This window comes from Primulina eburnea, chromosome 7 (genome assembly GCF_022965805.1).
Source record: "Primulina eburnea isolate SZY01 chromosome 7, ASM2296580v1, whole genome shotgun sequence".
Taxonomy (NCBI): domain Eukaryota; kingdom Viridiplantae; phylum Streptophyta; class Magnoliopsida; order Lamiales; family Gesneriaceae; genus Primulina; species Primulina eburnea.
Window position 1 is genome coordinate 8803510 of NC_133107.1, and position 15961 is coordinate 8819470.

A 15961-nucleotide genomic window follows, 5' to 3' on the forward strand; every position below is an offset into this window, starting at 1 on the left:
TATATTTTTTTGTAAATAAGAGTGAACAAAATAAATACCTTCGACAATTTAAACGATCTTTTCATCGATGTTAGAATATTAACAGCTATAGTGAATTTACGAACCGGAAGAGAGGTATAGTTGTTAGTAACGAGTTGTTTTTAGAGCAAGCGAATAAAGTGCAGCTTGATTTCTCATCTCAGAAGATGGAATGGGTCTAATGTGATACCGTCTTACGGATCATAATTTGTGAGACGGATCAATTTTACCCAAATTCACAATGAAAATAATATTCTTAACATAAAAAATAATTCATAGCTTGATTTATCATCTCACACAAGATTTTGCCCAGAAGATGAGACATTAGTTTTGAGAGGGAAGCGGATAAAGTGAGTTTTATTTTATTATATTGTTGAGTATTTGCTGGTATGGGAATTGTTAATAAGATAGAGGTTGTTTTGGTTACATACAAAATTACTCCACGTTCCTGTTCAGTTAGTATATGATGCTCTCGTTTAATCAGAAATGTATCTAGGAATGAGAAAAAATACCATCATAGATTTCGGTACGGTACGATAGCGATAACGAATTTTTCGATAACGTAGCGACATAAAATTTGAAAATTTCGATATATAACGAAATACCGAAAAATATATATAATATTTTAAAACAATAAATTTATAAAAAAAAATTTAAAATGTAAGATTTTTGGGTATAATACGGTATATATCGATATCGTATCAAAATTTCGATACACCTTACAATTTTGTATAATTGATATGCTAATTACATGTACTGAAAATTTTGGTATGTTATCAGTATAAAAATGCTTATTCTGTAATTTTCAGTACGGTATATGATATATAATTTCAGTATGTTATAGTACGATATACCACTCCTAGACGGATCTATATAAGAGCTATGCTAAACTGTAGCTCATCCTAACCCCTAGGCTTTGTGTGAATGTGTGTGTGTGTGTTAACTTTTCATATAAATGATAGTGAATATATATGATAGTGAATAAATTACATAATCATGTATGTATGTTGGGTTGGATTTAATTTGAATGCATGTGATTGAACTTGAAATATATGTAAATGACAGTGAAACTATTTTATAAATGACTCTATTTTCTACAATAATATATCAGTATTAATTGAGTCAAATCGACTCAACTTATTTTTTAAATAATAGTTAGGCCAGAGACGGATCTACGCTAGGGCTATACTGGGCTGTAGCTCAGCCCATTTTTTTTATTTAGCGACGGTTTTAGCGACGGTTTTTGATAACCGTCGCTACTTTTGCGACAGTTTTAGTAAACCTGTCGCCGATGTGGATCGGCGACAGTTTTATCAAAAACCGTCGCAATTATTAGCGACGGTTATTGCTAAAACCGTCGCTACATTATTAAAAAATAAAAAAAAGTGGATCGGCGGTTTTAATTAGCGACGGTTTATTCAATAGAACATCATTACCACTTTGATGTTTATAATGCAGCAATAGATTTCATTTTGATGTAGTTAAATACTCGGTTCAATGAGTCATCGGTGAAACTTCTTTCTCTTAGTATAGCTTTAGATCCTAAAAATTCATTTGACTCATTTAACAGTGATGATATTTGCAAGCTTGCGAAGAAGTTTTATCCTGGAGATTTCACAGATCAAGAAATTGTTGTTTTGAAGTATGAATTGATACATTTATAAACTCGATGTGATGCAGAATTTAAAGGTTTCTACACTTGTTGAGTTGTGTCAGCAATTGACCGAGAGTGGACGGTCAAGTGTTTATGTTATGTTGACTAGATTGATTCATCTTGTTTTGACATTATCTGTGTCTACTGCCACTATTGAACGGGCTTTTTCAGCAATGAAGCATGTGAAGACGGCACTTCGCAATAAAATGGAGGATGACTTTCTTGCCGATTGTTTGACACTCTATATTTAACGAGATTTAGCTAAACATATTGATGTAAATTCTATTATTGATGAATTTTATGTTTTAAAATCCCGTAAGGCACAACTTCGTTGAACGATATAATGTACTTTTTTTTTAATAATATATAACTTATCATATTGAGTTCAAGCCCACCCCAACTCTTATTCCTGGATCCGTCCCTGAGTTAGGCTCAAGGCAAAAACTTGTGTGAGACGGTCTCACGGGTCGTATTTGTGAGACGGATCTTTTATTTGGGTCACCCATGAAAAAGTATTACTTTTTATGCAAAGAGTATTACTTTTTATTGTGAATATGGGTAGGGTTGACCCGTCTCACGGATTATGACTCGTGAGACGGTCTCACATGAGACTCACTCTAGGCTCAAATATTAATCCAGTTATGGATATGTATTATGTCATTGTTAAAAACTTATTAAAAAATCCCAAAAAAACTAATAATTTTTTTTCCTATGTGTTGCGTATTTGATTAAATATATATTACGATATATTAGTTTTATTATTAATATTAATCTTGATACTTTAAATTTTAAGAATCTATTTTCGCTAAAAGTTTGTAATTTTTATTTAGTTCAGTTCATCTGGATATAAAATTATAGATCCGTCTATGCGTATAATATAAAAATAAGTATAAATATGATGTCAAATTTTTTAATGTAAGTTACCTAATCATGTTGAAAATTGAGAAGAATTACCAGTTGAAGTTATCGGGCCATTGGACATGTACCAAACAAATCCAAAATTGTTCAGATGTTTTGATGATGGATGATTATTGATTAATGAAAATAATTTAATTTAATGGATAATAATTTACACGAAGAAAATGTTATGACAAAAATTTGTGTGAGATGATCTCACATGTAGTATTTTGTTAGACAAATATCTTGTTTGGGTCATCCATGAAAAATATTACTTGTTAGGCTAAAAGTATTACTTTTTATTTTGTATATCGGTAGGTTGACCCGTCTCACAGATAAAGATTCGTGATATCGTCTCACAAAAGACATCCTCAAATGTTAATGCACGAGCCTTCGTGATTCGAGACGTGGCACGATAAGCATTCTTGAAACACTTCAAGGTAGGGGTGGACATAAAACCCGAAAAACCGAAAAAACCGACCGAACCGAATAATTTGGTTTAAATGGTTCGGTTTTATCGGTTTTTCGGTCGGTTATGGTTTTAAAATTTATGAAATTCGGTTTTTCGGTTCGGTTTCGGTTTTAACCCCCAAAAAAACCGAAAAACCGAACCGGCCATTTTATTGTTAAGTATAAGGTTTTTATGTATAATGGGTCATATTATTGTTAAGTATAAGATTTTTTTTATGTATAATGGACCTATTAAGATTTAAGAACTTATTATCATTAACTCTTAATTTTCAATCCGATCGTTTTTTCTTCTTTCCCACCACTCACCAGTCGATTTTTTTTCTTTTCTGTATATATTTCTTTAATTTTTTTATATAAAAAAGTAAGTCTCACAAATTAAATGTTTGAAAAATACTATGATTTAGATTTTAAAAGCATAAAGTGACGTATAATTTTATTTTGTAACAAATTTTAGCTAACCGTATATAACCGGCCGTATAAACCGAACCGTACTACAAAAAATCGAACCGAACCATAATAAAATGGTTCGGTTTTGGACTAGAGATATTCAAAACTGAAAACCGAACCATTGTAGAGTAAAACCGGACCAAACCGACCGTTGTCCACCCCTACTTCAAGGTGCTACAAGTAATCGAAACCAATTATTTGGAATGACCTGTTCATCGTTTCGTCCAAATTTTTAGACATAACATTAGCTTCAGGATTATGGGAACAAACTCATTACAGTGAAATAAATCCTTACGATAATAAATGTGTAATCTACTTGATTAATTCCATCAGTCAACGCACCACTTTAATTAAAAGGTTCATATAAAAATGGGAATTGTTTATTTATGTATAAAAAATAAAGTAACCATTTTTCTATTTGCAGAGCTGATACATGAGGCATGGCCGGTTTTTTCTCTCCTCTACACATATTTTACAAATACCCTATTTACTAACAAAAATGGTAAAGAAAAATATCTCATTTTCCTGTTGCACATGAATCCATTTCAATATCTTGTCACCTGTACAGCTACCTCAACTCCTCCTCCCACAAGCATTGGAACAACTCTTTCCGGCTACTCGGATCGTGCTCGGTAGCCTTTTTATTGTTTTATAGTCGATTGTCGTCCAACGTATGTTTCCAGCATTTAATCGGAAAATCTATCTACTCCAGCAGATTTGTGAGTTAATCGCCACAACAACTTGAGATTTTTTTGTGTTGAATGTTCTGCCACAAACAGAGCAACTCTCTTGGGCCTTGGTAATGAGCAACAACATAACCATCCGTGCAACCTTCGATTATAATCCTCCCATCATTCACGTATCTAATTTCCTGATTGTGTTTCTTCAGATCAGCAATCCATATCCCCATTGCTACGTCTTCGAGCTTGAACATCTGCAGCCATGATTGTCATTTTGTTTTTTTTAATGCTCGAGACATTCCAAGTAGCTAACATTTTAATAGTGATAAATAATAATGGCGAGAGTAGATGACTTATGCTCTGTACCTTTAGAAGTCCCTTTTCGTGTTTTTTGGAAATTGCCTTCGCTATGTAATTTGACACTATATAACCAGGACCATGCGCCCATGGTGGGTACTTATCATGGGGCCATTCCTACAAAAAAAATGCAGATAAAAAAGTATGGGGGAGTCAGATATAGATCACTCATGTTAAACTCTGTAAAGTGCGCAAATTACTATGGGAAAGGAGTCAGATAGATCACTCATGTTAGACTCTGTAAAGTGCGCAAATTACTATGGGAAACTCGGAACATGTATTCAGAATAAGTATAGGGTTAAAACACTGAGAATTTTGAGCCGGGAAAGTACATTATCGGTTGAAGAAATACCTCGGGACTAATATACCACTTGCTATCTGGATTACGATGAGGTTCGGAATCTGAATTGATGAGACCATAGAGCAAACCACGTGTTGCATTGGTCTTTCCTAAAGAATTCAATATTTCATCTAAACGAACAAATGCATCATCATCCGTCTTCATAATAAACTTTGCCGAAACTTCCCTAGTCTGTTGAAGAGATTGAGGCCATAAGGTACTTCAGAAATTGTAAGTATGTTAAGGAGGTGAGGAGAGTTTACCGCAAAGATGCAAATGGCTATAGTCTTCCATGTGATGAGGCTGTAGTAGTCAACAAAAGGCATCAGCTGAATGTCTTCATATGTCCGTGCTTCATTCCAGAGCTCCTCGTTCACCATCTGGTTTTTATGCTAAAGAAATGGACCATACACGAGGTACTTTAATACTTAAATAAATAAACCACATTCAAATAAGTTTTGATTGTCGAGGTAAAAGGCAATTTTTAAAAAAATTTGGGAATATTGACAGGAGGCAAGAAAAATATGTCGAGTTTTGATTGCCAAGGTTAACACTTACTTTCTTAAAAGGGAATATTCTAGCAGCATAAGATCTTAATATTATAATGCTTTAAGTTCAAGTATGAAAGATGGTGCTTGAACAGGTCATGATAAATATTCCAAAAAGGGTAAAACCTACCAGACCCACAAAGAAACGAACAGCAACCTGTCCTGATCGTACTTCACCATACTGCATCCATGATCTTCGAACTGCCATTCTACGTTTAAAATTGTTTGCATTAGAGAAAACACCAACAACGAGACTCAGCTGTTTTTGTGGAGGTAGTGGGATTGCTTTAAGAGCTTCCAAGTCAATTATATGTTCTAAATCTTCCGAAGTTGGTAAACCACTGGCTACAATAGAAATTAACTCTAAATCTCCTGAAATCCTCACTTCACTGATGAGCCATGATTCCAAATCCTGCTTGCCACGCCAATAATAAATACAAGTTAACATGTCATGTCATATTGACATAAAATTCAGATAAATTGGGGGAAGGAGGGGAACGGGCACAGAAAAATTACTTCACGGAATGCAAATGAAGTAATGTGCTTTCCATCCACAGTCATTTGAATTCCTTCTAAACCAACTCTGAAAGTAGCAACAAACAATTCATTTTGCTTAAAAGGAAAATACTTTCTTGGTATACCATCATGAACCCTAGAAATCTTTTTTGGTCCACTGGCATGTTGGTTGGATTTGCTAGATCGGTTGCCTTCTTTGCCCACCAACTCATTGCACTGGTCCAGCTCATCAACTGATTTTAGTAGAGAGAGTGTTATCCAACAAATGCAATAACAGATAACATAGGATTAAATTGGATCATGTAAACATCTGAGATGTGCTACATGTTGAAATCATTTCAATTATTATACTTTAATGATTGATACAATCTAAATCTACAGTTTATCACATTAACAAACATAGCAAAACTGAAGCCACGGAAAGCTTACTGAAAGTGAAAAGTTCAATTATTCCTTATTTGGAATACCAGTGCAAGCAGAAACGCACAAGATACAGGGACAATGTTTGGACAGAATAATAACATCCGTCAGATAATAGAGTAAATTTTGATTCAATAATCCATTAGATACTCCAAAAGTAAACAGCAGGTCGTGTGGATGTCAATAGTAAAACAAAATTAAAAACATTGATATAGTCAAATCAAGTGTCCTGGTAAATGTAAGCTCTGCAGGGAATTCCCAGGGGATAGTACGATTTGAGAATCATATCCAAATGAGGGCTGACCAAATCTTTAGCTAGAAACTGACTTTTAAATTTTTTTGAGAGAAGTTTGCAACTGATTTGAGTCCATTATATCATGCAAATGCTTGTTATGCACGAGGCCCGTAAAACTGGGACAAAGAAATCTGAGATTTATATCTGGATTACAACTACAATTACTAAAGGTTCCTCAAATCTGAGATTTATATCTGGATTACAACTACTGTTACTAAAGGTTCCTCATGCTGAATGCTAATGAACCATGCATAAGATATCAAATTCAAATGCATGTTGAACACCGAATCTGTTGTACAGATTTTAGCAGATGGAGAAGGCGATAGATATATACCTTTCTTATTCTGTTCATCATCAGGTAACGGACAGCGCTCCTCTTCACCCCAGTCATGAGCAATGGTCCAGGTGTTTTGTACAATCACAGGATCCTCAGTTATTTTATCCCCATGGAGCCTAACATTATAGTGCAAAACAATAGCAGGATCTGGCTCTCCTGGAAGTGGTTCACCATTGAAGTCGATCCGAAAATTACCAAGAAGGCCATTAGGAATGCCAATAATTGTTATTGAAGAACCTTGAGTCAAGCCACAAGGAACCCACAACTTAAATCCATTGTCATCAAGTTTTGATACATTCATTTTACTTAGAAAATGAGGACATTGTTTCCCTTTTCCTCTGTACGATGAACTTCCATCGCTCCGAAGTTTTTCTTCTTCCACTACATGGATTAGGTTTTTCCATGCAACACCAGCTTCCTTAATAGCTTCAATAGCATTAGGTAAGACAATATCCTGCGTAAGCAGGGGTTTCAGTCGGTTCCAAGTTTGCAAAGCATTTTGTTCTTCATTTGTTAAGTTTCTTTTAGCAAAGAATTCAGATAATATAACTTCAGCAGAGATCACTTGAGGAGAAGTTTCTCGACTGTGAAATGCAGGCGGAGTGCCAGGACTTATCCACTCAAGAGGATTTGTTAGATTGAAGGTCCGAGGACTTGCAAGATAACTCTCCTTGATGGGGTTCTTAGTTACATAATAACCAAGAACAAAAACCATCAACAAGGTTGTGGATAAGACACCACCATACAGTTTCTTCATTTTTGTGCATTATCAAGCATCCAAAAAGATATCATGATAATTGAACATCAAGGAAGCAAGACAATCTGCATAAATGGTCAGCAAAATAGATCAAAACAAACAACACAAATTCCAAATTAAGGATAAAGATAATGTGAATGAAAGTAACATATCAGTCAGACGGTATTCTGGAAAAAAGGAGAATTTAAACTTAAAAACTTACGATTACGCAAGAAAGGCATCGGTTGTGAGATGTCGCAAGAAAGGAATCGGTTGTGAGATGTCAACCAGACATCAGTTATAAGACGTCAACCAGTTGTTTCTGCATCATTCAAGTGAATTGATTGATAAGCTGGTAGAGTGCGATGTTCATTCTAGACTATATCGACCCTCGAGAAACATAAGATCCATTAACAGAGAAAGTAATGGTAATGCAATGCATTATAACTCCATAATGTTTAGATGACATACACATTTGGAGGCATCTAGTCTTATTCTAACAACAAAACATTAATTCCATACTTCGTAAAGTGGACTTTAGCTATAAGTGATTAGCAGATTTTGTACCAAGATAACAAAATCAACTAACAGAAAATTCAATCAGCATATAGAAAATCATTTAGCTTTATGCAGCCCTTGCACTAAGTGCAGTAAAAATTACGTTAAACCATATTTCAGCCCTTTATGATCCTTTTTAAAATAAAAGGTCAACCAGATTTTGAGGAATGCCTGCTGGTACTTCGAGTGTCTCACAAAACTATTGGCTTCAAAGTTCAAACCACTGCCCTTTCAAACACAATATAATAGCAATTTTTCAGTAGCATTTGGATAACCAAAACACGAACTGAAAGAGAGGGATCGAAGACACCGCAATATAGAAAGGGGCAGCAAAGATTTTTTCTCCAGATTTGGATATCAACATAGAACCATAAAAACATACAAGGGAAGACATTCAGAGGCAATAAACATCTTTTCCTCGAGAATTTGGATAATAAAATAACACAAACATTGTACAAAATTATAAGAATTTGGAACGACAACGACAATTTGACTGGCTTGGACAAAAATAAAAATAATGAAAACTCAAACATAAAAATTTACAAGAGACTCAGAACCTTTAGAGAAGAAAATAACAACTATTTCAGAACCATCAGACTCTACAAATATAACTCCACAGTTCAGAGAGAAAAGAACTCAGACTTAGATAATATTATGGACAAGAAAAAAACTCAGACTTAGATAATATTATGGACAACAAATGCTACACATGAGGCACTCCTCCCATAGTACCCAAAAATAGACATAGAAAAAGACCACAAAAGTCACCAGTTAAGAGCGGAAGCATTAGGCAGCCCATTGACTGTATACTCGCCATTTTGCCAAACGTCACTATGATAACCATAATGACATGGCCATCTAAGCATAAAACCATAGCAATGATCCGTGAACAATAAATTACGAGCAGGATTCCATCGGCACGATCTCCAGAAAAATTCAACTGCCACCAGAAGTCCAGAACCAAACTTCAACAGATCTAAGCTTCAAAACTAGCCATTAACGAACCTAAATGGCTACAAACTTCCAAAACCAACTCTAATACATTCATATCACGGTTATCACCCATCTCAACTGTTTCTCTAAAAATTTCAACCGTGCATCACAGCGAACTCCAACTGCTGATTTAAACTTCAACATTGATTACAAACGAACCTAAACGACTACGACCTCCCAAATCTAGAAATAATCAAAATCCTAAACTCCCTACTCAGAAGCAAACACCAAGCATCCTCCATCCAACCACCGGTATCACACACACACGCACACATGCACACGGAGCGCATCACATGCCGGAAAAAAAACTCAGCGGATAAATGAAACTGCACGGATCGTAGCACACAGTACTAAAAATCGAGCAGAAAAAAACAAAAATCGCGATTGAAAATCCAAAAACTGCAACAATATTAGAACTCAAACTGTAACAATAAGGCACACCTTGCGGCAAAACGACCCGAAGCGTGCGTTTTGGAGAGAGAAACGTAGAAGAATTCGGGAAGAAACAGAGGAAATTTGACAATGATTTGAAAGCTGTGGTTTGAAACTTAGAATTTGTGCTCGACTTCCTGTTTAAGCAAATATTACCTGCTCAATTGTTGTTTTACTGTTAGGTGTCGATAGTTGATATTAATTATAATAGTGCCTCTAATGTGAGATCATCTGATCTGAATATGTGAGACGAGTCAATCCTAATAATATTCACAATAAAAAGTAATAATTCAAACATAAAAAGTAATATTTTTCATGGATGACCCAAATAATATATCCGTCTCACAAATATGACCGTGAGACCGTCTCACATAAGTTTTTGACTAATGAGTAGGTCTCATGTGAGACCGTCTCACGGATCGTAATCTGTGAGACGGATCAACCCTACCCATATTCACAATAAAAAGTAATACTTTTAGCATAAAAAGTAATATTTTTGCATGAGTGATCCAAATAAGAGATACGTCTCACATATACGATCCGTAAGATTGTCTCACACAAGTTTTTATCATTTTACTAATGCAATAGACAGTCGCTATCTATCTATTTATATTATTCTATTTTTTTGTTTTTTAAAAGATATATATAGAACTTCATTAGCTAATTTGATAAGAATTTACATTTAATTTAGCACATCCTCTCTCATGTATTAAATTTATATGAGATATATGTGACTTTTGGTATATGATAATATATGAAATGGTATTTAATTTCGCCGTGACTTTTGAACTAGTAGCACCAACATCTCTGTAAAAAAAACAATGTCTTTAAGTTCGAAACTCGAATTATAATCTTCCACCCCGAATTATTTTAAAAAAATTGTCTTTAAATTTATTTTTTCAAATATGCATCTTATTCAACTATGTAAAAAAAAAATATGTGTTTAAAGGAGTCTAGATTGTCTCTTGTGACTTTTTCTCAATTCCTTGACTAACAAAATCAACATTAACGTCTTAAACTTTTTTTCTTTCTTGTTGCTACTTTTGTTTAATATTTAATATCATTAACATTCAATTCAATTTGTTCGTAGGATCATGCGCTTACTATTTTACCAGAAAATATAACTGGTTATAGCAGTGCAACTCAAACTTTTTTTTAGTCGTACAACAACATCGATTGTTTTACTTAGTAGGTCAATTATTGTACTCCAACAATCTTTTTTCCAATAACTGCACTTATCGCAATCAATTTGAATTGAACATGTGACATTATCTCTGATATCAATTGCAAGACTCAGTATTTGCACTTTACCAAAAATTATACTTATGGTAATGATGCAACTCAAATATTTTTAAATTGTATAGCAGCAGAAGTATCACATTTCGATTGTTTTTTGTAGCATAGTCAATTATTGAAAACTCCAACACTGTAAAAATTAAATTCCGCCAATTTTTTTCAAAAGAAAAATTCCCACACTTTAAATTTATTCTCTTTATGGCATGCCAATTTATATACTAAGCTTTCATCAATTATCACATTGATTAACTTCGATAGAAAAAATGAAAATTTATATTCAAAATATCACACTCAAATAATCCATTTAAGTATTATATATTTTATTATTAATTATGTAATTCACACTATACATGTATGCGATTGATTATATTCTCTCTTTTTTTTTAATAAGTTGATTATATTATTTAAAACATGAGTTTTATATATTTCAAATTTAATAATCAACGAATTAATTAACGTAAATTACATAAACGAAATATTATAGATAATATATCGCATAATCAATCACTAATATAAGAGTAGATCTTATGTGAGACCGTCTCACGGATCTTAATATGTGAGACGGGTCAATCATACTCATATGCACAACAAAAAACAATACTATTAGCATAAAAAGTAATACTTTTTCATGGATGACCCAAATAAGAGATCTGTCTCACAAATATGACTCGTAAGACCGTCTCACACAAGTTTTTGCCCTCATATAAATCGATGTCAATAGAAGTCATAAAGAAGGAAAAGTAAGAACAAACGAGTAAAAAGGAAAGCGTGTCACTTTATTGCTTTTGGAAAAACACGTTTTTCTAGATCCGGTTTCTGGTGCCTAGGACCACTAAACACGTCTCTCAGGTCCTCTTCTTTTTCATAAATAATAATCAAATGCAAAAGTTTAATATTAGGTGTACCAACTTTTTAAATCATAGTGTTATTTTCAGGGAAAAAAACTATATATCATGAAGACGTAAAATACAAAAAAATTATCGACAGCTCGAATTATCGCGTCATGTATTTGAGAATTCTTTGAAAGTCGCTTGATTTAATTTAAGTAAATTTATATGAACTTGAGCATTTTTTATCAACTAAAATGTAAATACATCAAAATATCGAAAGCTCGAATTATCGCGTCATGTATTTGAGAATTCTTTGAAAGTCACTTGATTTAATTTAAGTAAATTTATACGAACTCGAATATTTTTTATCAACTAAAATATAAACACATCAAAATATCGAAAACTCGAATAATCACATCATGCATTTGAGAATTCTATGAAAGTCACTTGATTTAATTTAAGTAGATTTTTATGTACTCTGAGTATTTTTTATCAATTAAAATGTAAATACATCAAAATATCGAAAACTCGAATTATTGCATCAAGCATTTGATAATTTTTTGAAAGTCACTTAATTTAATTTAAGTAAATTTATATGAACTCGAGTATTTTTTTTATCGGCTAAAACATAAATACATCTAAGATATACATCATTTGATTTTTCGTTTTGAAATCATATACCTTAATCAAGCTGATGTATCCAAAAACATTCTTAGTGTTTGCCATTGGATTTGTAGAAGTTGCAAGCATGATTTTGGGTAAATTGTTGTAATTTAATTTGAAATCACAATTAATCATTTTTTTGTTAATTTTTTTTTATTATCATTATAAAAAGTATTTGATCTGAGTGGGGATATCGTGTAGGAGCAGGTCTTTTGTAAGACGTTCTCACGAATCTTTATCTGTGAAACAGGTCAACTCTACCAATATTCACAATAAAAAGTAATAATCTTAGTATAAAAAGTAATATTTTTAATTGATGATCTAAATAAGATATATGTCTCATAAAATATGACCCGTAAAACCGTCTCACACAAAATTTTGTCATCGTGTAGAAGGGGTTAGTTTAAGCTGACATAAATATTATGTTTATATATCACTAAATTTTCAACAACCTCTAAGAAATAAATAAATTAGAAAAATTAGCGCCAAGGGATCAATTTTCAAGAGAAATAACATTTACATAACAGTTTCAAATCAAATTTTTAATATTCTTGTTTAACAAATATTGTAGTTCGATTATAAAATAAAAATAATATATTCATTTAAATATTGAATTTTTGTTGTGCACACACTATGGTTTTTTTAATAAAACTTATTATGATATAAGAAAATATAGACTTCAATAATTACGAAATTGAAATCAAATCTGAATAAAAAATAAGGTAATTTTCAAGTATATTTATATCAAACAAATAATTAGACACAATGAATTAAATATGATATGTGAATTAAAATAAAAAATAAATTTGATAGCAAAATATATATATTTTGTTCTCGTCACTATATTTTGTCACAATTTTTTTAATCACGACGAGTCGAAATTCAATGAAAGTTTCCGTGGTTTTTTTAGGTAAATAAATAATATGTTTTCCTAATTGTATAAAAAATGTGCATTTTGGAAGCATAAAACATTATGTTTAATTGCAATATTTTATAGTGTAATAATATTTTTATAAAACTATCGCACACTATTGTCATTACCGATGGTTTTAATGAGAGTTTTATATCTCGTCACTGAATCCATCGTTGTCGATTTATAGCGATTATCACTAATTTGACGACGATTTACATAAAACATTTGCTAATCTAGTGACAGTATTCATGGTAGTAGCCGTCAATTGCCGGCTAACATTAATTTTTTTTTTCATTTGGTTTAGTGACAATTTGACTTAAAACTGTCGCTATTTTGCGACAGTATAGGAACGAGCGCACGTCGTTTTACAAAAAATTATAACTGATGATAATGATGCAATTCTAATTTTTTCAAACGTACAAAACAGTTCAAACATCATTTTATTAGCATAGACGGGATGCCCTAGCACCTCCTTGTTCTATATCGGCACTTGGGCGTTGATTTTGGGCGCCCCAGCCCCTATACTTGTGTCAAGAAGGTTCATTTTTTTTTGCTGTTTTACTCGTTTTTTGACTTTTTTAAGCTCTTTATCTTACCAGATAAAGTTAAATCAATATTAGATCAAGTTTGTGCTCGAAATCAATGATAAACATCAAATCTAAAACATAAAAACATGACAAATTAGGGACTCGTGACTTCTTATTTCTACTCGAGAGTTGATTTTATTAGGTATATACATCGATGATTAATTACTTAAGACCCATAAACACGACAATACGACTGTTTCAACAAGATTTTCTAAAAACAAATAATAAAAAATGAAAAGAAATAGAACAGTCAACTAAGTAGTTAAGGAAGCCAATGGGACAAACTTAGCTACAAAGGGATGGATAGGCATGCATGCCTCCACATGATCTGGGCAGTTGATTTTAAAGAAATTGGTGTACCCCGCATATGAATTGGTGGACCCCGCATATGTGTGGTTAAAATTGGGTCTTTGATCTTCTCATGGGGCAGTGCTCCACAAGGTAGGGTGAAATATTCTGGCATGTAGTGTACAATTTAAAGACCATTTTCTGCTACTTACAAAGAGATGCAAATAAGTGGCGGAGCCGGGAATTTGGTGGTACCCTGGCTAGAATTTTAAACTTTAACATCATTTAATATTTTAAATTGATCTACTCGAACTAATATCAGATTTATCCAAAAATTTACATATAAATTTTTTTAAACAAAAAATTGGACAGCCCGAATACAGGAGGCTGTAGCTCCGCCTCTCAATGTAATGAATGAGAAATTAATAGAAGTTTGGTCACAGTTTGATCATTAAATCGGCCCTCATAGTTTTCAAGAAATATCAAGAAGTTTCAATTTGCTAGAAAACAAATTATTCCAACACGTGCCCCGTTTTTAGAATTGAAATTTCGGATTCGTCTACGAAAAGATCGCTTGGACTTGAGAAAGAGTCGAGACCAATCTAATATCAAAATTTTTAATTAATTCGATAATGAATAAATCAACTTCGTGGGAGAAGGTATGTAAAAAGAATGCATATATGTGAATTATTTTTTTATTTAATCGAAATGTTTATATTATTTAGTTATGTCAAGATCTTAAAATGTTAAATTAAAAGCTAAGTGCGTTGTACGTGTGATATATGAATCGTAGTCAGTGACGGAGACTGGGGTGGCGGGTGGTTGTGCCGACCCTCCCTCGAATTTCCAGCACGCCCCCGGGCCCAGCTGTTTGACAAAAAAATTTTTATTTAAAATATTAAAATATATAATAAAACATAATAGCTAATAAATAATCAACCTTCACCATGAAAAGCCATTATTTAATTTATGCCTTCTATGCATATTTTAAAAAAAAATAGTTTTCCTATTATTGAGATTACTCATGTGAAATTATTTCAAATCTATTATAAATTCAATTATTGATAAGTTAAAGTTAAACAAAACGTAAAATCAATGTTTTCATAATCGAACCGATTTATATTGAAAAAATGGTTCAACTGGACCGTTAAACCAGAACAATGTCATATATAAACAATAATTATATAATATAATAAATGATATATTTTAAATTATAAACATCTTAAATGTGTATATAAATAATAATATTTTTTTTCAATGTTTAAAAACTAAATAAGCTCTAATACTATTAAAATATTATTTTTAACAAACGTTAAAATCCAAATAATCACACATATTATATATTATATATAATATAATTAAAAAATGTGAACCGATCCAACATGTTTGCACCGAATTGACCGTAAACGGTTTCTGGGCAAACCGATTAAATAGGTCGATTCGATCCGGTTTTTAAAATACCACATAAAACGATTAGACATGATAAATAAGTTAATAAATAGTGATTTTACATTTATGTTAAAATTTGTTAATCTAATTACTATATTACTATTGGGCTTCAAAATAGACGAGCTCGGCCCAACAACTGGTGAGTCAAGGATCGTTTTTAATGGGCTTTGGAATTGGGTCAACCCAATCGGTTAAAGACACAAAGAGCGCCAAATGCTCCCCGTTCAGAATTGGGG

The 15961-nt window shown here is 32.5% G+C and overlaps 1 protein-coding gene across 3 annotated transcripts; it reads right to left on the reverse strand.

Moving 5' to 3' along the window:
* Nucleotides 1-4181: 4181 nt before the first annotated feature.
* LOC140837147 (beta-1,3-galactosyltransferase GALT1-like) lies at nucleotides 4182-9855 on the reverse strand. 3 transcript variants are annotated; one of them, XM_073203192.1, is made up of 9 exons: nucleotides 9709-9855; nucleotides 7940-8038; nucleotides 6978-7802; nucleotides 5929-6161; nucleotides 5543-5824; nucleotides 5128-5256; nucleotides 4877-5056; nucleotides 4534-4641; nucleotides 4182-4421 (listed from the first exon to the last, which is right to left on the reverse strand). In XM_073203192.1, the coding sequence occupies exons 3-9, from the start codon at nucleotides 7735-7737 to the stop codon at nucleotides 4212-4214; spliced, it is 1902 nt and encodes a 633-aa protein (XP_073059293.1). In that variant the 5' UTR covers nucleotides 7738-7802; nucleotides 7940-8038; nucleotides 9709-9855; the 3' UTR covers nucleotides 4182-4211. The 3 variants fall into 3 exon arrangements, with proteins under 3 accessions (XP_073059293.1, XP_073059294.1, XP_073059295.1); XM_073203193.1 differs by lacking the exon at nucleotides 9709-9855 and adding an exon at nucleotides 9043-9643; XM_073203194.1 differs by lacking the exon at nucleotides 7940-8038.
* Between the last annotated feature and the right edge of the window lie 6106 nt (nucleotides 9856-15961).